This window comes from Neoarius graeffei, chromosome 10 (assembly GCF_027579695.1).
Source record: "Neoarius graeffei isolate fNeoGra1 chromosome 10, fNeoGra1.pri, whole genome shotgun sequence".
Lineage (NCBI taxonomy): Eukaryota > Metazoa > Chordata > Actinopteri > Siluriformes > Ariidae > Neoarius > Neoarius graeffei.
Genome location: NC_083578.1, coordinates 9,606,763 through 9,631,188, shown reverse-complemented (window position 1 = coordinate 9,631,188; position 24,426 = coordinate 9,606,763). Strand labels below are relative to the sequence as shown.

The 24,426-nt window shown below is 42.8% G+C and overlaps 1 protein-coding gene across 3 annotated transcripts in view; it reads right to left on the bottom strand.

Moving 5' to 3' along the window:
* Positions 1 to 10,446: 10,446 nt before the first annotated feature.
* Positions 10,447 to 24,426, bottom strand: part of rassf2a (Ras association domain family member 2a) — a 54,590-nt gene continuing 40,610 nt past the window's right edge. For all 3 annotated transcript variants that reach the window (XM_060931248.1, XM_060931249.1, XM_060931250.1), the window contains exons 5-10: positions 18,387 to 18,487; positions 17,707 to 17,843; positions 15,607 to 15,760; positions 15,314 to 15,435; positions 12,904 to 13,001; positions 10,447 to 12,209 (exon numbers count right to left, since the gene is read on the bottom strand). In XM_060931248.1, coding sequence (XP_060787231.1) covers positions 12,140 to 12,209; positions 12,904 to 13,001; positions 15,314 to 15,435; positions 15,607 to 15,760; positions 17,707 to 17,843; positions 18,387 to 18,487 — 682 coding nt within the window. In that variant the 3' untranslated portion in view covers positions 10,447 to 12,139. The remainder of the gene's footprint in view (positions 12,210 to 12,903; positions 13,002 to 15,313; positions 15,436 to 15,606; positions 15,761 to 17,706; positions 17,844 to 18,386; positions 18,488 to 24,426) is intronic.

Below are 24,426 nucleotides of genomic sequence, written 5' to 3'. Positions count from 1 at the left end.
AAATTCTTCTCTTATGATTGGCTATGTACCCAAATCCTTTAAACTAGCAGTTATCAAACCCCTGATTAAAAAACCTGACCTTGATCCCTGTCAGCTGTCCAATTATCGGCCAATATCAAACCTCCCCTTTATCTCCAAGATCCTTGAAAAAGCTGTGGCACAGCAGTTATGCTCATATTTACATAGGAATAACATCCATGAAATGTATCAGTCAGGATTTAGACCTCATCATAGCACCGAGACAGCACTGGTTAAAGTAGTAAACGACCTACTGTTGGCGTCTGATCAGGGCTGTGTCTCGCTACTTGTGTTGCTTGACCTTAGTGCAGCATTTGATACCATTGATCATTCCATTCTTCTGGATAGACTAGAAAATGTTGTGGGAGTTAAGGGAATGGCCCTCTCCTGGCTCAGGTCTTATCTAACTGATCGTTATCAGTATGTTGATATAAATGGTGATATTTCTAGACGTACCGAGGTAAAGTTTGGTGTTCCACAAGGTTCTGTCTTGGGTCCACTGCTTTTTTCTCTATATATGTTACCTCTGGGCGATATTATTCGTAAACATTGTATTAGTTTCCACTGTTATGCTGATGACACACAGTTGTATGTCTCTGCAAAACCTGATGAGAGACACCAGCTTAATAGAATTGAGGAATGTGTTAAGGACATTAGACACTGGATGCTTATAAATTTCCTTCTGCTTAACTCTGACAAGACTGAAGTACTTGTGCTAGGACCACATACAGCTAGAAGTAAGTTTTCTGATTACACAGTAACTCCAGATGGCCTTTCTGTTTCTTCACGTGCAGCAGTAAAAGACCTCGGAGTGATTATTGACCCCAGTCTTTCATTCGAAACTCACATTGATAACATCACCCGGATAGCTTTCTTTCATCTCAGAAATATTGCAAAGATAAGAAATTTAATGTCATTGCATGATGCAGAAAAACTAGTCCATGCTTTCGTTACCTCCAGGTTGGATTATTGTAATGCCTTACTGTCTGGATGTTCCAATAAGTGCATAAACAAGCTCCAGTTAGTTCAAAATGCCGCAGCAAGAGTCCTTACTAGAACTAGAAAATATGACCACATCACGCCTGTCTTATCCACACTGCATTGGCTCCCAATCAAATTTCGTATTGATTATAAAATACTACTATTGACCTTTAAAGCACTAAATGGTCTCGCACCACAGTACCTGAGTGAACTTCTGCTCCTCTATGACCCGCCACGCCTACTTAGATCAAAAGGTGCAGGCTATCTGCTGGTACCTCGTATAGTGAAGGCTACATCAGGGGGCAGAGCCTTTTCTTATAAAGCCCCACTGTTATGGAACAGCCTTCCAAGTAATGTTCGGGAATCAGACACAGTCTCAGCATTTAAGTCTAGGCTGAAAACATATCTGTTTAGTCAAGCCTTTTGTTAATGGTGTTTATGAGGTAAAGGAGTAGATCTGGAGGGTCCTCAGACATAGAGTGTTTTGGTAAACTGGGATGTATGGATGCTGTCAGTCCCCACTCGCTTGCTCACTCGAGTTTGTTGACGGTGTAGTGGCTGGCTGCTTTATGTCCCGGGGCTCCCTCATGCCTGTGTTACCTTCTGGCTCTCTCCTTTTAGTTATGCTGTCATAGTTAGCTGCCGGAGTCCCTGCTTGTACTCGGTGCAATATGTATACTGTTCCTACTTATTCAGGTGATATTGGGCATACCTAACCACCTGTGTTTTCTTTCTCTCCCCCCCCACCCCAAATCTGTCCCTCTGAGTTACATGGAGTCAACAGGAAATCTTTTGGTGGAGACGGTAGGGACCTCTACTGGCTATCGTAGCCTGCAGGGAATCGGCCGTCAGACATTCTGTCGCATGTCCCAGACCCGGTGAAATGTAACTGAATTGTCTTGGCCAGGCCTAAGGGTCCCATCTGCATCTCATCATTGCTGAGGAGTGTGCTCCCATCACCCAATCAAGCATCCAGCCAGAGCAGGTCATGATATATTTTTTACCATATTAACATGCCATTGTGTGTTATGCCTGATGTAAAGACTCTCGTCTCTGCGAGCCTACCACACAGATTTAATACTTGTCATTTTTAGGGCATACCTAACAACGTGTTTTCTTTCTTTCTCTCTCTCTCCCCCTCCATCTGTCCCTCTGAGTTACATGTTGATCCTGGGATTGAGATGCTGGCCTCTTCTGCCCCTCGGACCTGCTTGATCCATCCTGGTGCCCTGTGTCTGGTCGGAGTTTTATCGCCCCACTCCTGTGAAGGACGGCCCCATGAGGACAGTTGAGGGTTATACCTGTTAAAACTGTTAATATTATAGTCAGGCTGTCTGTTGTTGCCCAAATGAGGATGGGTTCCCTTTTGAGTCTGGTTCCTCTCGAGGTTTCTTCCTCATGTCGTCTGAGGGAGTTTTTCCTTGCCACCGTCGCCACAGGCTTGCTTATTGGGGATAGATTAGGGATAAAATTAGCTCATGTTTTAAGTCGTTCAAATTCTGTAAAGCTGCTTTGCGACAATGTTTATTGTTAAAAGCGCTGTACAAATAAACTTGATTTGAACTGCAGCTAAACGTTTCCGGTAACTGTTGATCAGTCCTGCACACCGGCTTGGAGTAATTTTAGCCCATTCCTCTGTACAGAACAGCTTCAACTCTGGGATGTTGGTGGGTTTCCTCACATGAACTGCTCGCTTCAGGTCCTTCCACAACATTTCCATTGGATTAAGGTCAGGACTTTGACTTGGCCATTCCAAAACATTAACTTTATTCTTCTTTAACCATTCTTTGGTAGAACGACTTGTGTGCTTAGGATCGTTGTCTTGCTGCATGACCCGCCTTCTCTTGAGATTCAGTTCATGGACAGATGTCCTGACATTTTCCTTTAGAATTCGCTGGTATAATTCAGAATTCATTGCTCCATCAATGATGGCAAGCCGTCCTGGCCCAGATGCAGCAAAACAGGCCCAAACCATGATACTACCACCACCATGTTTCACAGATGGGATAAGGTTCTTATGCTGGAATGCAGTGTTTTCCTTTCTCCAAACATAACGCTTCTCATTTAAACCAAAAAGTTCTATTTTGGTCTCATCTGTCCACAAAACATTTTTCCAATAGCCTTCTGGCTTGTCCATGTCATTTTGAACAAACTGCAGATAAGCAGCAATGTTCTTTTTGGAGAGCAGTGGCTTTCTCCTTGCAACCCTGCCATGCACAACACTGTTGTTCAGTGTTCTCCTGATGGTGGACTCATGAACATTAGCCAATGTGAGAGAGGCCTTCAGTTGCTTAGAAGTTACCCTGGGGTCCTTTGTGACCTGGCCAACTATTACACGCCTTGCTCTTGGAGTTATATTTGTTGGTCAACCACTCCTGGGGAGGGTAACAATCATGGGCGTAGTGGACGCGGGGGACATGTCCCCCGCACTTCCTGTATTTGTGCCCTCTGTCCCCCGCACTTTTTTTACAGCCATTACAGCCACTCAATTCATTTTTAACATGTGGAAACGCGTTTTTCCGAACCGCCTCTAAATGCATCATGAGCAGGTGGAGCTGAGGCGGCAAACAAACCCTGCTGTCGTGTGTGATCAGAGACGCTTTAGAAAATATTGTATGAGTATCTTTGGTGTGATTCAGATCTGGGCAGTGCTTCTGTATGTTCAGCAAACCAGCCAAGAGGCTAAAGACTTTAGACAGTTTTTTCCAAACAAACCGTGTAAGTTGAGTAATGCTATTGAATGTAGATAATGTTTAGCTAAAAGATGACAAATAGATGTCAGTTTAGTTAGTTAAGCTAGCTAGCTAACTTAGAGGCGGTAGTAACTAGTTACATTTACTTGAGTAACGTTTTGGATAACTTGTACTCTTAAGAGTTGTTTTGTTGCAAAATACGTTTTACTTTTACTTGAGTAATATTATTCTAAAGTAACAATACTCTGACTTGAGTAACGTTACTATTTTGGCTACTTTAAGATTACTCACTTCTGCATAGAAAATAAGAATATAAATGTATTTGTGTTTCTTTGACTTATTTTTGTAAAGATTTAATTTATTTTTTGTGGTAAAGTTCAAAGTACATGAATTTGCTGATTATTATTACTGTATTCCTAATTCTATTTCAAAATGTTGCTTATCCACATATTTTTTAATCTTTATTGCCACAATAGAAAGAGCAGGGGGCGGCACGGTGGTGTAGTGGTTAGCGCTGTCGCCTCACAGCAAGAAGGTCCTGGGTTCGAGCCCCAGGGCTGGCGAGGGCCTTTCTGTGTGGAGTTTGCATGTTCTCCCTGTGTCCGCGTGGGTTTTCTCCGGGTGCTCCGGTTTCCCCCACAGTCCAAAGACATGCAGGTTAGGTTAACTGGCGACTCTAAATTGACCGTAGGTGTGAATGTGAGTGTGAATGGTTGTCTGTGTCTCAGCCCTGTGATGACCTGGCGACTTGTCCAGGGTGTACCCCGCCTTTCGCCCGTAGTCAGCTGGGATAGGCTCCAGCTTGCCTGCGACCCTGTAGAAGGATAAAGAGGCTAGAGATAATGAGATGAGAAAGAGCAGGGTGAGAGAGGAGACAGTGGACTAGAGGCCAACAGGGATGATTATGCAGGGTCACAAGTGAGAAGAGAATATAACTAGCTACGTCACTACTACTATTCTTAATTCTGTTTATAAATTTTACTTTATAGATTTATGGGTGGCACGGTGGTGTAGTGGTTAGCGCTGTTGCCTCACAGCAAGAAGGTCCGGGTTCAAGCCCTGTGGCCGGCGAGGGCCTTTCTGTGCGGAGTTTGCATGTTCTCCCCGTGTCTGCGTGGGTTTCCTCCGGGTGCTCCGGTTTCCCCCACAGTCCAAAGACATGCAGGTTAGGTTAACTGGTGACTCTAAATTGACCGTAGGTGTGAATGTGAATGGTTGTCTGTGTCTATGTGTCAGCCCTGTGATGACTTGGCGACTTGTCCAGGGTGTACCCCGCCTTTCGCCCGTAGTCAGCTGGGACAGGATCCAGCTTGCCTGTGACCCTGTAGAACAGGATAAAGCGGCGAGAGATAATGAGATGAGACTTTATAGATTTTGACTTTAGATATCATTTTAAAGAACTAAAGTCGGTTCCCTGGTGCTGTCCTGTTTGTGGTTATGTGGTTCTTTAGCTGCTAAGGAGAGGTGCAATTGAATGCGAGATGATGATAAATCACTCAGTAGACCTCTGAACAAGTTGTCCCCCTCACTTCTAAAATGATGGCTACACCCCTGGTAACAATGGTCTTGAATTCCCTCCATTTGTACACAATCTGTCTGACTGTGGATTGGTGGAGTCCAAACTCTTTAGAGATGGTTTTGTAACCTTTTCCAGCCTGATGAGCATCAACAATGCTCTATCTGAGGTCCTCAGAAATCTTTGTTTGTGCCATGATACACTTCCACAAACGTGTTGTGAAGATCAGACTTGGATAGATCCCTGTTCTTTAAATAAAACAGGGTGCCCACTCACACCTGATTATCATCCCATTGATTGAAAACACCTGACTCTAATTTCACCTTCAGATTAATTGCTAATCCTAGAGGTTCACATACTTTTGCCACTCACAGATGTGTAATATTGGATCATTTTCCCCCCTCCTAGAACTGCCACCTTATTGTGGTGGAGGGGTTTGTGTGCTTGAATGATCCTAGGAGCTATGTTGTCAGGGGCATTATGCCCCTGTCAGGGTTTCCCAAGGCAGACAGGTCCTAGGTGACAGGCCAGACCAAGAGCAGTTCACCAAAACCCTTATGGAGAAACCATCAAGGACCGTGACAGCGCAGCCGGGGCCCCACCCTAGAGCCAGGCCTGGGGTTGGGGCTCATATGCGAGCGCTTGGTGGCCGGGCCTTTGCCCATGGGGCCCGGCCGGGCTTAGCCTGAAGAGGTGACGTGGGCCCGACCTCCTGTGGGTTACCCACCCACAGAGGTAACAGTAGGGGACTGGTGCAGTGTGGATTGGGTGGCAGTCGAAGGCAGGGGCCTCGACAACCTGATCCCCGGACACAGCGGCTAGCTGTTGGGACATGGAATGTCACTTCGCTGGGGGGGGGGGGGGGGGGAGCCTGAGCTTGTGCGGGAGGTTGAGAGGTACCGGCTAGAGACAGTCGGGCTCATCTCCATGCACAGCTTGGGCTCTGGAACCCAGCTCCTCGAGAGGGGCTGGACTCTCCACTTCTCTGGAGTCGCCCATGGAGAGTGGTGGCGGGCTGGTGTGGGCTTGCTTATAGCTCCCCAGCTCAGCCACCATGTGTTGGAGTTTACCCCAGTGAACGAGAGGGTCGCCTCTCTGCGCCTTCGGATTGGGGAGAGGGCTCTTGCTGTTGTTTGTGCCTACGGGCCGAATAGCAGTATAGAGTATACGGCCTTCTTGGAGTCCCTGGGAGAGGTACTGAGGGGTGCTCAGACTGGGGACTCCATTGTGTTACTGGGGGACTTCAATGCTCACGTGGGCGACGACAGTGACACCTGGAGGGGCGTGGTTGGGAGGAACGGCCTCCCCGATCTGAACCCAAGTGGTGTTTTGTTATTGGACTTCTGTGCTAGTCACAGTTTGTCCATAACGAACACCAAGCATAGGAGTGTCCATAAGTGCACGTGGCACCAGGACACCTTAGGTCGGAGGTCGATGATAGACTTTGTTGTCGTTTCATCTGATCTCCGGCCCTATGTCTTGGACACTCAGGTGAAGAGAGGGGCTGAGCTGTCAACTGATCACCACCTGGTGGTGAGTTGGATCCACTGGCGGAGGAGGAAGCTGGACAGACCTGGCAGGCCCAAACGTATGGTGAGGGTCTGCTGGGAACGTCTGGCCGAGCACTCTGTTGGGGAGGTCTTTAACTCCCACCTCCGGGAGAGCTTTTCCCAGCTTCCAAGGGAGGCGGGGGACATTGAGTCTGAGTGGACCATGTTCTCTACCTCCATTGTGGACGCAGCTGTTCGGAGCTGTGGCCGCAAGGTCTCCGGTGCCTGTCGTGGCGGCAATCCCCGAACCCGGTGGTGGACACCGGAAGTAAGGGATGCCGTCAAGCTGAGAAAGGAGTCCTATCGGGCCATGTTGACCTCCGGGACTCCTGAGGCAGCTGACGGGTATCGGCAGGCCAGGTGTGCTGCAGCTCGGGCAGTTGCGGAGGCAAAAACTCGGAACTGGGAGGAGTTCGGGGAGGCCATGGAGAAGGACTATCGGTCGGCCTCGAAGAAATTCTGGCAAACCGTCCGGCGCCTCAGGAGGGGGAAGCAGTACTCTGCCAACACTGTTTACAGTGCGGGTGGGGAGCTGTTGACCTCGACTGGGGACATTGTCGGCTGGTGGAAGGAATACTTTGAGGATCTCCTCAATCCCACCGTCATGTCTTCCATTGAGGAGACTGAGGCTGATGACTCAGAGGTGGACTTGTCCATTACCCAAGCCGAAGTCAATGAGGTGGTTTGCAAGCTCCTTGGTGGCAAGGCACCGGGGCTGGATGAGATCCGCCCTGAGTATCTCAAGTCTCTGGATGTTGTGGGGCTGTCTTGGTTGACACGCCTCTGCAACATCGCGGGGCAGTCGGGGACAGTGCCTCTGGAATGGCAGACTGGGGTGGTGGTCCCTCTTTTTAAGAAAGGGGACCGGAGAGTGTGCTCCAATTATAGGGGAAATCACACTTCTCAGCCTCCTGGGGAAGGTTTACTCCAGGGTACTGGAGAGGAGAATTCGACCAATAGTCGAACCTCGGATCCAGGAGGAACAATGCGGTTTTCGTCCTGGTCACGGAACACTGGACCAACTCTATACCCTTCATAGGGTGCTCGAGGGTTCATGGGAGTTTGCCCAACCAGTCCACATGTGCTTTGTGGATCTGGAGAAGGCATTCAACCGTGTCCCCCGTGGTATTCTGTGGGGGGTGCTTCGGGAGTATGGGGTTCGGGGCGCTTTGCTAAGGGCTGTCTGGTTCGCATTGCCAGCAGTAAGTCAGACCTGTTCCCAGTGCATGTTGGACTCCGGCAGGGCTGCCCTTTGTCACCGGTTCTGTTCATAATTTTTATGGACAGAATTTCTAGGCGCAGCCAGGGGCCGGAAGGAATCCTGTTTGGGAACCACAGGATTTCATCTCTGCTTTTTGCGGATGATGCTGTCCTGTTGGCTTCTTCAAACCAGGACCTTCAGCATGCACTGGGGTGGTTTGCAGTTGAGTGTGAAGTGGCTGGGATGAGAATCAGCACCTCCAAGTCCGAGGCCATGGTTTTCGACCGGAAAAGGGTGGCTTGCCCTCTCCAGGTTGGTGGAGAAGTCCTGCCTCAAGTGGAGGAGTTTAAGTATCTCGGGATCTTGTTCACGAGTGAGGGAAGGATGGAGTGTGGGATCGGTGCAGCCTCTGCAGTGATGTGGTCGCTTTACCGGTCCGTCGTGGTGAAGGAGCTGAGCCAAAAGGCGAAGCTCTCGATTTACCGGTCGATCTACGTTCCGACTCTCACCTATGGTCATGAGCTTTGGGTAATGACCGAAAGAACAAGATCGCGGATACAAGCGGCCGAAATGAGTTTCCTTCGCAGGGTGGCTGGGCGCTCCCTTAGAGATAGGGTGAGAAGCACAGTCACTCGGGAGGAGCCGCTGCTCCTCCACATCGAGAGGAATCAGCTGAGGTGGCTCGGGCATCTTTTTCGGTTGCCTCCTGGATGCCTCCCTGGGGAGGTGTTCCAGGCATTCCCCCCGGGAGGAGGCCCCGGGGAAGACCCAGGACACGCTGGAGGGACTATGTCTCTCGGCTGGCCTGGGAATGCCTCGGTGTTCTTCCCGAGGAGCTGGGAGGTGTCTGGGGTTAAGGGAAGTTTGGGCTTCCATGCTTAGACTGCTGCCTCCACGACCCAGTCCCGGATAAAGCGGAAGAAGACGAGACGAGACGGATCATTTTCCTCAATAAATAAATGGCCAAGTATAATATTTTTGTCTCATTTGTTTAACTGGGTTCTCTTTATCTACTTTTAGGACTTGTGTGAAAATCTGATGATGTTTTAGGTCATATTTATGCAGAAATATAGAAAATTCTAAAGGGTTCACAAACTTTCAAGCACCACTGTATTGAGTTACTTTTAAAATCAACATCGACAGCTACACACAACAGAGCGACCTGGCAGCCTGACGCAAATCCCTTACCCTGTTGCTGTTTTGGTGTCTGGCTAAGTTTTGGCTGAGCTCAAGTCCCAGCTCTAATAGTAACAGTTCACCATTGTATTATACTGTATACTCAGTACTGTTTCCTGTCTTAGACACCCTATTTTTTTTTTCTTTTCAGTATGAACTTTGTTATAGATTTTTCTACATTATCAACTCAGTACGAAAACATTTCAGATTGCAAGCATTAGTTTTACAGTACAGAATGAAATGTTACAGAAAAAGTGTTCGTATTTAAAGTAAAGAAAGCTATATTATGTAAGAGAGAGCGCACTTTTACTTTTCGGACAAAAACATAAAAGCTGCTGGGTTTTGGTGCAAAATGAAGAAGTGAGTGAGACAGTCAAAGTATCCAGAAGGAAAGAACTGTGGCTGGTTCTGGAAGATGCTCAGTAAAACCTACAGCTCATTTCATTATAAAACTTCACTCATTGGACCTCAGACTACAGAGACCAAGACTTTGAGGGGTTGAGATCAATTCAAGACTGAGGCAGGGCGAGACCGAGTCAAGACCAGGACCAGAGCAATGGGTGTGAAAGAGGTGGGGGAGGGGTGACAGGAAGAAAAATTTTCAACTTGGAAATGAATCACGTTATTGGTCGCATTTGAAACAGGAAGTTTTACATCCAATCACAGTAATGATGTTAACAAATAAATCAATCAAGACAGGCAATCTAGTGAAATCCAATACTTTTGGAGCAAACTGTAACTTATTATTTATTCTATCCACATTCACTGGATATGAGCAATCGCGCACTCTGATTGGCTACTCTAACTACTAGGATATCAGCTCATATACCGTGAGTAGAGAAAAACAAAATGGCGGCGCGTGTTGCTGAACTAACCGGGGACGAAATAAAAACTCTACTTCGAAAACAAAAATCACAAAATATACAAAAAAGCAACAAAATATGGAATAAAAGTATTTGATGGTAAGAATGTATCTTTAAATTTTTCAAGAATTATTATTTTCGAATTTTTCACAAATTGTTCCTGTCAGTTCACTGCCGGTTTGTTTACATTCTAAGCGGAAATTATTTTGTCGGACGTTTTGTATAAAGTTTTTATTTCTCGAATTTGCAAAGAATAAAAATAAAAACGCTCTGTTTCTCAAAATCCAGTGAATGTGGAGAGAATAAAACAGTTATTCCACTCCATCTCGTCGTACACGGATTATAGCGATCAGCTCATGGACGACTCGATTTTGTGGAATAATTGCTAAATATATAACAAAATACAGTAATATAATACAGTCTGTACAGAAAGAAAACTGTTCCACTATTTTTTGTTTTACAATTTCATTTAATTTTGTCAGCATTCCATCGTCTCGGCTTCACCGTTAAAACAAACTAGACGAATGCTCGATCGATATTTCTATCAGCATCCAAAATGTAAAAGGAGACAAATTTAGTGTAAAAAACAAACAAAACAAAAAAATGAAGTGATTTAAAAAAGGGATAAAAACATTACAAATTCATTATCTGTAAAAGCACGCACACTCGCACCTCAAATAGAATAGGCAGCAATTTCAGATCGGTTTATGGACGATCATATCCACAATCTTCTCACACACCTCCAGCAGCTTGTGCTTTAGTTAATAACAGAGTAATAACATGTCCAGCTTTCCAACAAAAATAACTACATCCTACACTTTAACACATCACATGTTAGAGACTGAGATTGTTGCGAAACATGACTCTTTCAGCAAAGGTGTGTGTGAGAGAGAGAGAGAGAGAGGGGGAAAGGGAGTTATATTGTGCTTATTATTGAGTCTTCTTATATGGAAGGAAGCGTTTCCATTTTGTGCCTCTAGGGGGCGATAGCATGTGCACTTCAAAACAAAACAATGGCTGCGTTCCAATACCGTTTCCCACACACCCTCGTCGACTTCCTTTTGGACGAATTGGTGTCGCGGGCCATTTCGAGAGCCGTTTCTTTATCATGTCACAGAGGTGAAGTTTATTAGATGGCGTCAGTTGGTAGAACTCAAGAACGTATCTTTAACAGCAAAAAAAAAGAGGAATCTTTACAAATTTCGTTATTAAAATAGACTACTTGAAAAAAATATATGACAGTTGACAATTTATTTCTAGCCAGCTAATTAACATACCACAAAAAGGTTGTTTAAGTGTAAGGATTGTAAAGCTCCAGTACGTCCAATTCTTGTTTTTTTTTTTTCTTTAACTTGGAGCAAATTCGCTACTTTTCTATCTAGCTAGCTGATCTTGTTTCCTTACCATAGAGCAATTTTAGCTAGTCAGGTAATGTTACCTGTCTAATTTGCTAGCTCTATTTTTTGTACGTAAAAATCAAAATAAATCAAAAGTAAAGCGCTTGCTTCCTTTTGCTGTTTATCTGTTTTGTTTAAGCTAATTTTAGCCAGCTAGCTTCTTAGCATTGTAGATTACGTTAAAATAATAACGGTGCATGAATACGACTCGGGATCATTCCTGTTTGCATAGTTAGCGCGGAAAACTTGCAAGTTAACTGTGTGAATTTCTTCGCTAGTCGGCAAGCTAGCTAATTAGAAAACCGATTTCCAAAGTGTTCGTATTGAGAAATCCATTCCCTCTGTACGTACGAGTTGTAAGTGGACGTCGGCGAGGGTGTGTCTCGAAAGCAGTTTGGAAATGCAGAAAAAGGAAGCGCTGACGACAATCTTTTCAGTCTTAAAATCCTGAATCTTCTAATAAAACCCTGAACACTTCCTGGTCAACCGTAACGCCGAACACCACCCGGACCATCCTTCTGCGTGACGAAAGCGGACAATGTTTCAGACAGTGATAAGGTAATAAGTACCATCAACTCCATATAATTGAAAAGACTGGCTTTAGCGAGCCACGTTAGGACGGACTACATCGAGGAGACGTGCTGAGCTCGGGCTCCGTGTCTGAAGCAGGGACGTGAAGAGCACATCAGGAGTGTGAGGACTGACGGAGGGATGAGGACTGATGTCGCAGGCGTAGGAACTTCTTCACACGGAGGTGGAACCGTCCGGTAAACACTGCAGCTGCTTCTCAATGATGAAGCGCAGATACTTGTACCTACAGAGGTGGAGACATAAAGGCGTACCGTTTATTTTTACGTTGTAATGTTATTCTAATTATGGATTAATATTCTAATTAAGCATTAAAGTGTTGTGGCGATTTCCAGCAGGCATTTATTAGACCCGTGTGTCCGTAGTGCACTAGGAAGGTAACAGAATGAACACGTTTACGTTTATATATCCGATGATGCCTATACTGTAACTGTGCGCTGTATAGTCTAGAAGAAGCCATGTGGGATTATGGGAATTATTCCTACAGGGCGTTTAGTTATGGAGATGCCAGAGATAACTATCATCAGTGAACCTTCTCTAGTTAAGTTGGTAGAGTAGAGGTGCTAAAATGGCCTTCCTGGTTTCAGTCTGGCTCAAAGGACATTCTGTTGTAGTCGATGGCTCAGCGGGTAAGACGCTGAGACGACTGATCGGAACATCATGATCGAGTTCAAATCACAAATCAATTGTAATGGTCATACAAATAAATTAATAAATAAGTTTGTACTCTATAGCCTCTTGTACTGCGATCATAAACCTCATGTACTTTTGTGACACCTGTTTGCAATAAACAATGCAAACTCAATAAATCCGCCGATTACAGTGACTATTGTACTTGCAGGACATGTCGTGTTGATGATTTCTGTGGATCAATTACTTTAGGATTGTTGGTGCGCGTGGTCTGAGACATGAAAAGTTACCTGCGTTTGAGCTTCTGCACCTCTCGATCTTCCTCCTCTTTCAGTTTGGTGATGAAACTCTGAAGCACCGGCATCTCAAATTTGATGTACTGTGCCACCTAATGAACAGAAAAAAAAAAAACCACGTCTTGTTCCAGGCTTTTAAACCTTGGTTAATTTCCTCTAATAGCAGCTCTGATGGTCGTTCCTACAAGGAGATGTTTATTTAACATGGTTTATGGAAGGAGTCTCCAGTCCCAGCGCTGTATGTAAATTTACGGATTATGAAGGACACTGTGGTTTCCAGGGTGTCTACAGGTTTGTCCAAGTTAAATTTAAGACTTTTTAAGACCATGTTCCAAAAAAAATTAAGACCAAATCTAAAGTCACGCAAAAACGTACTCTTTTGAAAAAAAAAAAACTATATCAAGTCAAGTTTATTTGTATAGCGCTTTTAACAATAAACATTGTCGCAAAGCAGCTTTACAGAATTTGAACGACTTAAAACATGAGCTAATTTTATCCCTAATCTATCCCCAATGAGCAAGCCTGTGGCGACGGTGGCAAGGAAAAACTCCTTCAGACGACATGAGGAAGAAACCTCGAGAGGAGCCAGACTCAAAAGGGAACCCATCCTCATTTGGGCAACAACAGACAGCCTGACTATAATATTAACAGTTTTAACATGAAGTCAGTTTCGTTGATGTTATAAACTCTTCATTGATGGAAACTTGAGTGCAAAACTGTTCATGATAACTGCAGTCCTAAAGTTAGCAAGTCAACTGTAGTCCTCAGCCATAAAAGCATTACTGTAAGAGTCCAGAGCGTCCTCCAGGTATAACCCTCAACTGTCCTCATGGGGCCGTCATCCACAGGAGCGATGCAATAAAACTCCGACCAGACACAGGGCACTATATAATTTAATGTAACTTATTGTTCTTGTAAATATTCACCAGAAAACACTATTCTAGTAGAAGTACTTCATTTCTTTTCCTTGACAGGCATTCACACACTCAGAACACAATATAAGGAGGATCGGATAAACTTGTAACTATGTGACAATCAGAATGCAGTCACAATGTTTGAATCCAAGGCCATCCTTAAAAAAAAATCCGTTTTCTGTCCACCGGGTGAGCAAAAAAATTCAGTAGGGAGGGAGGGATTTTTTTTTAATGGATGGATAAGAAAATCGCAATGCTGTGTTTGCTTTCTCTTTCAGTACTTTTTTTATTACAAAAGCAGACATTTAATAAAATGACAGTTTAATCAACTGAAACTTGTACAAAAACTTTAAGTTAGCATTTTAAATGCTGACTGCAACATTTGCAAAACTTTTACAAAGGTACTTAAAATGTCCGACACACGGACTTTTTGTAGTTCTAAATCGAGCGTTAGGCCTAGTTCGGATGAAATTACACTATTAAAATGATCACTGAATGATTTGTTTTTCTGAATCTTTACTATTTTGTTGTTCGCTAGAATACCATTTTGCGATTTCACACTTAAGCAAATGTTTGAAAACTCCGGATCTCCTTCCTTCATGGTGGCTGCCATTTTTTGTGCCGCACGGCGCATGCGCAGAGCTGATTCGACAGGGCTTTCCACAAGCGCAGGCTGCCGGCCATACAGCCGACTACACAATTAAGTCCAGCCGGCTACTTTAATGACTATTATTTTTGTAGCCCACAGGCTCTAAATATTAATTTTCGATTTTAATAAAATTAAATGTTTATCTAACGGACTGACAATAATGTCAAACTGAACCGCACTCATTTAAGTTGTGATTCGCGCTGTTTGTACCGATAATAACCACAAATTCCCCGCCGACTTCGTTGATCAGGGGAGAGTCAGGGAGCAGAGAGGGGCGGGGCTCCACTCAGGGAGCAGAGAGGGGCGGGGCTGCTCTCTCTCTCTCAAACGATAGGACTTACACAACAGATCAGTGGTTGTCAAGCACGCGCGTGTCTAGCAACCGGTGGATTCGGAGCCTGCACGGTATAATTGTGAGCATCAAAAACGATTAAACTTTTTCCCCATCCAAAGTGTACCACATTTTAACGATATGACTGAGTAAAATCTCCATAAATTTAAGATTGAAAATTTAAGACCACGGGGTTTGAAATTTAAGACAATTTAAGACTTTTTAAGGACCCGCGGCCACCCTGGGTTTCTCAGCAATGTTTTTTTTTTAAAGCTGCGTTTTTCTTCTGCCCTCCAGATTAAACTACTGACAGCTGCTATAACGACAGTGACAGCAGGACATGATCTGTCACTGTCGGTAAATTGCTGTGGTGTAAGAGGAATAAAACGCTTCTGACTTCCAACACTGCTCCGTATCCACTGTTGATTATTTTCCTATCACAGCGTACCACTGAGTGCTTTATTCCTTACACAAAGCAGATCCTCAGAGACACACAGCTCGAGGACTTACATCATACGTGACCTCCTCTCCAAGGTCCTGCTCCATGAGGAAGATCCTGCAGACCTGCTCACACGGACCCTGTAGGATCCTCAGCACTAGTGGGTGATCTGTGGGCTTCAGTTTAACTCGCTCTACACACACACACACACACACACACACACACACAGGACAAAGAATTATAAATATTACTTTTAGGCTGCACTGCTGTTCTTTGACCACCAGGTGAGGATCAATTACTAGATTTCAGTTGCGCGTGAGAGAGAGAGAGAGAGAGAGAGAGAGAGAGAGAGACACAGACTGACCTCCACTGGCATGGACAATGTAGAGCGCAAAATCATCAGGACTGTTCTCAATCTTAAACTTGTTGAGTAAAACACGCAGCACCTGCGGAGTCGTCATGCAGCTGTTTATCCGTACGTTAGTAACAGAGCCGTACGCAGGAGTGAACACCGCTGTCTGGGGGTTGGAGAGAGAGAGAGTGAGAAAGGAAAGAGAGAGCAAGAAAGAAGAGAAAGAATGAGAAAGGAGAGTGAGAGAGCAAGCAAGAAAGGAGAGAAAGATAGAGTGAGAGCGAGAATGAGAAAGGAGAGCAAGAAAGAATGAGAAAGGAAAGAGAGAGAAAGAGAGGAGAGCGAGAATGAGAATGGAGAGAGAGAATGAGAAAGGAGAAAGAGTCAGAAAGAGAAAGGAGAGAGAGAGAGAGAGAGAGAGAGAGAGCAAGAGAAAGGTGAGAGAGAAAGGACAGAAAGATTGAGCGAGAGAGAGAGAGAGAGAATGAGCAAGAGAAAGGACAGAAAGATTGAGCAAGAGAGAGAATGAGCAAGAAAGGAGAAAGAGAGAGCGAGAGAAAGGACAAAGATTGAGCAAGAGACAGAGAATGAGCAAGAAAGGAGATAGAGAGAGAAAGGGCAAAGATTGAGCAAGAGAGAGAGAATGAGCAAGAAAGGAGAGAGAGAAAGAATGAGCAAGAGAAAGGTGAGAGAGAGAAAGGACAGAAAGATTGAGCAAGAGAGAGAGAATGAGCAAGAGAAAGGTGAGAGAGAGAAAGGACAGAAAGATTGAGCAAGAGAGAGAGAATGAACAAGAGTAAGGTGAGAGAGAGAAAGGACAGAAAGATTGAGCAAGAGAGAGAGAATGAGCAAGAGAAAGGTGAGAGAGAAAGGACAGAAAGATTGAGCAAGAGAGAGAAAGGGCAAAGATTGAGCAAGAGAGAGAGAATGAGCAAGAGAAAGGTGAGAGAGAGAAAGGACAGAAAGATTGAGCAAGAGAGAGAGAATGAGCAAGAGTAAGGTGAGAGAGAGAAAGGACAGAAAGATTGAGCAAGAGAGAGAGAATGAGCAAGAGAAAGGTGAGAGAAAGGACAGAAAGATTGAGCAAGAGAGAGAGAATGAGCAAGAAAGGAGAGAGAAAGGGCAAAGATTGAGCAAGAGAGGAGAGAGAGAGAGAGAGAAAGGGCAAAGATTGAGCGAGAGAGAGAGAATGAGCAAGAGAAAGGTGAGAGAGAGAAAGGACAGAAAGATTGAGCAAGAGAGAGAATGAGCAAGAAAGGAGAGAGAGAAAGGGCAAAGATTGAGCAAGAGAGAGAGAATGAGCAAGAGAAAGGTGAGAGAGAGAAAGGACAGAAAGATTGAGCAAGAGAGAGAATGAGCAAGAGAAAGGTGAGAGAGAGAAAGGACAGAAAGATTGAGCAAGAGAGAGAATGAGCAAGAAAGGAGAGAGAGAAAGGGCAAAGATTGAGCAAGAGAGAGAGAGAGAGAGAGAAAGGACAGAAAGATTGAGCAAGAGAGAGAGAATGAGCAAGAGAAAGGTGAGAGAGAGAAAGGACAGAAAGATTGAGCAAGAGAGAGAATGAGCAAGAAAGGAGAGAGAGAAAGGGCAAAGATTGAGCAAGAGAGAGAGAGAATGAGCAAGAGAAAGGTGAGAGAGAGAAAGGACAGAAAGATTGAGCAAGAGAGAGAGAATGAGCAAGAGAAAGGTGAGAGAGAGAAAGGACAGAAAGATTGAGCAAGAGAGAGAATGAGCAAGAAAGGAGAGAGAGAAAGGGCAAAGATTGAGCAAGAGAGAGAGAATGAGCAAGAGAAAGGTGAGAGAGAGAAAGGACAGAAAGATTGAGCAAGAGAGAGAGAATGAGCAAGAGAAAGGTGAGAGAGAGAAAGGACAGAAAGATTGAGCAAGAGAGAGAATGAGCAAGAAAGGAGAGAGAGAAAGGGCAAAGATTGAGCAAGAGAGAGAGAGAATGAGTAAGAGAAAGGTGAGAGAGAAAGGGCAAAGATTGAGCAAGAGAGAGAGAGAATGAGCAAGAAAGGAGAAAGAGAGAGAATCTTTTTATTTGTTTCTGTTCTTTACGATCACAAAACGTTGGTCAAACTCAAAAGCACACTTTTTTTGGTTTTTTTTGTCACCTTGTGGTTGTAAAAGTGGCCGTTGATGGAGAAACGGTGCCTTCTGATTCGCCGCTGGTCGCTAGGAGACCGCTTGTTACCCCGCCTCAAAACACCCGCATCACTTTTGGTCCTCAGCAGCTGAGAGCAGGCGTCTTCTGGAGAGAGAGAGAGAGAGAGAGAGAGAGAGACACACACAGACTACAACTCAATACTTCACTTCTTTCACTTCCACACATTGCACGACACTTTGCACTTTTTATCCCTTTATAGTTACATTTCCTGTAATAGTGTGGAACGTCCACGAAAACAAAAAGCTCCTGTCATCGCTTACATCGTTCCTCACTTTAATAAGTTAATCGGGTAAAATATGCAGCTTATTCGCAGGAAACGACAAAAAGGCAACGCTTCTTTACAGCTTTACCTGACTGTCCTTGTGTAAGTGGTTACTATAGAAACGAGCACATTAATATGAACCTTATATGTTTATAGATCAACTTCTGATCAATCGTAATGGAGAATTTAAGAGCGCAGTGGTACAAGAAGAAGAATAAAACACTTCACGAAATCCTGAGGGCTCAAGAGAACAACATTTAAACGCTGATGTAATCCTGCAGTGCATTATGGGTAACATGCGCAGTCCCATAGCCAATGAGAATAAGATGTAAACAAACGATATCCAAAAATCTCCTCATACTCACCCTCCTCCTCGGTTTTGTTTTCGTTCATCGTTCTGTTTTCCGATTGGCTCTCAGGCGGGATCACCTCGATGGAGGGCGGAGCTTGCTTCTGAGCCTCAGCGCTGCACGGAAACAGAGAAACGAGCAGCGTTATTGAGAGTAAATACTGTCTTCCTGTTGTGTCACAGGATGTGTGAGAGCACGGAGTTTGTTGGCGATCAGTGTTGACATTAACAGCAAGTAACTTCCTGCTGCTTCCATCCCAGGAGGAGCTTCATCATCTGTCGACGTGATGATGATCTCCATTTAACTACTCGTGCAGTTTGAACATACGGAAATCATGCGTTTTTCTTTTTTCTTGTGGAATTAGCATAGCTTAGATTTTTCGTCAGTCACGTGAGATGTTGGAGAGATGTTTAATATAAATCACAAATCAGATTCAGTACAAATGTCCGTGATTACTGTATTGTTGTCAAATGTAACAAATTAGACAATAGATGGTTCGGCAAAGTCGGGTTCGTGTCCATGAGTTTTATCCTTCCTTCTCTGTTTTGTTTGATTTTGTTTATTTATTTATTCATTCATTTATTTAACTCAGACTACTTTTCTTGGATGGTGTGTATCTCTCACGGTGTGTATAAACTCCTTCCTTGTGTGTGTGTGTGTGTGTGTGTGTGTGTGTGTGTGTGTGTGTGTGTGATGATAAATAAATAAAATATAATGTACTATTCTATCCACATGCACTGGATATGAGCAATCGTGCGCTTTGATTGGCTACTCTACTACTAGGATATCAGCTCATATACCGTGAATAGAGAAAAACAAAATGGCAGAGCGTGTTGCTGAACCAATCGAGGAGGAAATAAAAACTCAAAAAAAAAAAAGCAACAAAATAATATGGAATGAAAGTATTTGATGGTCAGAACATATCTTTTTTTATTTTTCAAATTATAGTATTTTTCACAGGGCGGCACGGTGGTGTAGTGGTTAGCGCTGTCGCCGCACAGCAAGAAGGTCCGGGTTCGAGCCCCGTGTCCGGCGAGGGCCTTTCTGTGTGGAGTTTGCATGTTCTCCCCGTGTCCGCGTGGGTTTCCTCCGGGTGCTCCGGTTTCCCCCACAGTCCAAAGACATGCAGGTTAGGTTAACTGGTGACTCTAAATTGAGCGTAGGTGTGAATGTGAGTGTGAATGATTGTCTGTGTCTATGTGTCAGCCCTGTGATGACCTGGCGACTTGTCCAGGGTGTACCCCGCCTTTCACCCGTAGTCAGCTGGGATAGGCTCCAGCTTGCTGGCTACAGATAATGAGATGAGATGAGTATTTTTCACAAATTGCTCCCATCATTTTGCCGGTTTGTTTAAATTCTAAGCGGAAATGATTGTGTCAGACATTTTGTTAGAGAAAAAAAATGGCAGAGCGCATCCAGTCAGATATATTCATATATAGAATAGATAGAATTCATTTTACCTTAAAGAGGTCAGTCATACTGCTGTTTTAAAAGCTATAAATGACCTAAACACCACATACTCAAAAGACATCTATAATTTAGACACAGCTTTTCTCAAGAAATACAGCAGCATCCTAATCCAACCCCTCACCCATCTCATTAATATCTCTATTAAAACTGGACAATTCCCAGATGGGTGGAAAACTGCTCAAGTAATACCACTCTTTAAATCTGGAAATGCTGGAATTATATCTAATTATAGACCCATTAGTCTTCTTCCAGTTTTTTCTAAAGTTCTGGAGAAGATTGTTTCAGAACAACTAATGCGCTACCTTGAGTCAGATCACTATTTGCATCCTTTGCAATTCGGATTCAGATGTAATTACTCTACAGAATCCGCCACTTGTTATTTAACTGAAAAAATAAAACAATCACTTGACAAAGGGCATGTGGTCGGTGCAGTATTCCTAGATTTAAAAAAAGCGTTTGATACAGTCAATCACAATATTTTAATTTCAAAACTAATTAAGTTCAATTTCTCTAAAAAGTCATTGTCTTGGTTTGAGTCATACTTAAAGGGCCGGGAGCAATGTGTTACTATTAATGATGTGAGTTCTAATTTTCTTAAAATTGAAACGGGGATTCCTCAAGGTACTGTCTTAGGGCCTATACTGTTCAGTCTTTATATCAATGACTTACCAGATGTGTGCCCAGATATAGGTCTACAGATGTATGCAGATGACACAGTGGTATATGCATCTGGTAAGACCTGTACTCCTGTGGCTGAGAAACTAAATACTACCTTGCATAAAATAGCATTTTGGCTGGCTTCATCCTGTTTAACCATAAACATTAAAAAGACAAACTCTGTGTGTTTCTCTATAAAGAAACAACCAATAAACACCCTGGATATAAGAATTAACGGTGAGCCCATTGAGCAAGTCCCCGAAGTGAAATATCTGGGTATAATCATAGATTATCAGTTGAACTTTAAAAGTCATGTAAAGAAAATGTGTAAAACCATTAAGGCAAATCTAGGATGTTTTAAGATGATAAGAAATTGCTTAACTCTAAATTGTGCCTTTGTTTTTATGAATTCTATGATTTTCTCACATATATCTTACGGTTTGACCACATGGTCTCAGGCTCACCAGACAACAATAAAATGCATAGAATGCCTCTATAACCAAACCCTCAAAGTCTTAGACAAGAAAAGAATAAGGCATCATCATTGCCAAATTTTAAACAAATATAAGATTCTCAGTTTTACTAATTTTATTTCATTATACACAGTTAAATTGGTTTTTAAATGCCTCAACAATACTGCTCCTCAATTGCTCTGTGAGTCAATAACAAGACTGCAAAGTGGTACTAGATCCACCACCCGAGCAACGTCAAAAGGCAATTGCATTGTTCCATTCCGTAGAACTTCATTTGCACAAACCTCTTTTTCAATAAAAGGAACACAATTATGGAATTCTCTACCAGACAGTTTAAAATCCATAGCTACACTTCTCCACTTCAAAAAACAAACAAAACAATGGCTAGTTCAACAGCAATCCTGCTCTCATATTTAGTTTGAATTACTAGTTTAGATACTTAGCTTGCTATTTGTCTTTTTATTTTTACTATTGCTATTGTTATTTTTAATTTTGTTATTATTATGACCATTATCTTTTATTTTATTTTATTTTTATGTATATATATTTTTTCTTATAGATTTTAAATATTCATTTTCTCTCTTTTTGTTTTGTTTAATTAAAAGCCCAACTAGGGACAAGTGTTGTGAATTAGCTTTGGCTACAAATACTGTGATGCATACATCAGATAACTGTTCCAGATATCTATGTCTTTGTATCTGTCCCTATTCAAAAATAAACAATACAATACAATACAATATATCACTTTGTTATCAAGTATTTAAAAGAAACAGAAATAGCTAAAATTATATAGTTTTGTTCCCCCCCCCCATATCTCCTGTTCCAGTTGGTGGCGGTAATGTACTGTACCTTTAAGTTGGTTTGCCAACCGCCACAAAAACTCTAAAGAAGAAGAAGAAGAAAATGGCAGCACGTGTTGCTGAACCAACCGAGGACAAAATAAAAACTACTCAAAAACAAACCCCCAAAAATAAAAAAAGCAAAAAAATATTGAATGAAAGTATTTGAAGGTCAGAACGTATCTTTTTTTATTTTTCATTTTCTAGCATTTTTCACAATTTGTTCCTGTCATTTCGCCGGTTTGTTTACATTCTAAGCAGAAATGATTTTGTCTGACATTTTGTGTAAAGTTTTTATTGATCGAATTTGCAAAAAATACAAATAAAAGTGCTCTGTTTCTCAAAATCCAGTGAATGTGGATAGAATAAAACAGTTATTCCACTCAATCTCGTCGTACATGGATTATAGCCATCAGCTCATGTACGACTCGATTTCGTGGAATAACTGTTAAATATAAGATGGTTTGGGGGCCAAAACTAAATTTAAAACAAATCTCTCGAATGCTTAATGTGACAGATTTTTGATCTTGGTCTTGTAAAGTCCATCATATTAGTACATCCGACCAATCTTGGCATAAATCAGTTCACGTCCCACCTTAACATCTGCACTAGAGCTGTACACATAGTTTCTGTCTTCCTTGTTTATATTTTATAAAAAAAAATTTATTACAAAAAAAGCAACATTTATTTTCCTATTCTTCATCAACTTAAATTTTCCTTTTTTTGCTTTATTTTCTTAATAACCAGCAATAATTATTTACCACGTTTGTAAACGTTGGAGTGAAATGTTATAGCCTGTTTACGAAAATATTTCTTTTATTCAAAATGTAAAACATTAATAACAAATATTCCTTTTCTTAATAAACCTTTATAAACATTTGTACTGCCTGTTTTCTTCTCTTTTCTTCATCTTTTAGCAGTCTGTGAAAAGAAAGAGCGCTCTGATTTCCTGTTAAATCTATTTCTATTGTACAGCCAGTCACACAACAGCTCTTTCACATTTTAGATCTGTTTTTTTTTTTTTGCACGGCATTAGAGCTGTGTTACTTTGGCCTACTGTGAAGTCACATACATTCTCGATTACTAGTCTACATTACTGCTCCCTCTGCTGTCTAAACAATGCAATTACAGCGAGGAAAATCTAACATGACGCAGCCTGATTAATAGTAATCACGATTCATTTTTTTATTTCATTGATTCGAATCGTTTGCGAATTGACAATCACTGTCAACTATTAAGGAATTTAAAAGAGCGGCAAAAAGTTCCTTCAGAGTAAATAATTCGGCTTTGTTTCTCTCTCTTTTTTTTTTAAAATCAACATTGTTATTTTTGGCATTATGATGTTTTTACCTTGCCCGCAATGGAGTCAGTGGGGCGAGGTATTGTAATCACTGCAGTTTGTTTATTTGTTTGTGTGTTTGTCTTTTAACAATCTAGTGTCTAGACGGTTGCACCGATTGACTTCAAATTTTCAGGGTAGGTGGGCAATGGTCCATAGAGTACCTGATTAAATTTTGGGGGTAATTGGGTCAAGGTGAACGTGAAGGTCAACCTTTCGGTCAAAATAACATTTTCCATTATGACTCAAAAACGGTTGCCGATAGACAGATGTTTACTATTATGAGCGTACAGGAACTTCCATATAGCCTTTCATTTGGCACCATGATCTTTGACCTTGAGTGACCTTGAAAGGTCAAACTGAAGGTTGTGCGTTTTCAAAGGGTTATAACTTTAAAATGGTTCATGATAGCCAGATGTTTACCATTATCAACATATAAGTCGTCCCATATGGGCTTTCAGTTACCGCCATGACCTTTGACCTTGAATGACTTTGAAATGTCAAACTCAAGGTCATGGATTTTCATAGGACTATAACCTGAGAGCTGACGATTGAGAAATATTACCATTATCAACATATAGGTATAAAATAAGTGCTGCCGGGCGAGGTTTGTTTTGCCTGGAAAATCTCATCTCATCTCATTATCTGTAGCCGCTTTATCCTTCTACAGGGTCGCAGGCAAGCTGGAGCCTATCCCAGCTGACTACGGGCGAAAGGCAGGGTACACCCTGGACAAGTCGCCAGGTCATCACAGGGCTGACACATAGACACAGACAACCATTCACACTCACATTCACACCTACGGTCAATTTAGAGTCACCAGTTAACCTAACCTGCATGTCTTTGGACTGTGGGGGAAACCGGAGCACCCGGAGGAAACCCACGCGGACACGGGGAGAACATGCAAACTCCACACAGAAAGGCCCTCGCCGGCCCCGGGGCTCGAACCCAGGACCTTCTTGCTGTGAGGCGACAGCGCTAACCACTACACCACCGTGCCACCCCTCTTGGAAATATGCGTGAAGAATATATAATAAAGTTTTGGTAGCCTTTCGGGTGTTCAGCGCATCTTCAGTTTATTTATTTAGTGCTTAATTAAAGCTTTTGCAACAATTTAAAGAATTTTAATCCGCTCCGACCGTTCGCGTAGTAATAACCAAAATCCTTGTCTGATACTGGGGAGGTGGGCGGGGGTTCTGATGTTCAAATTATTTTCTTTTCATTTATTTATTTATTTATTTATTTATTTTTTACTTTCTCTTCCTTTTTAATTCTCT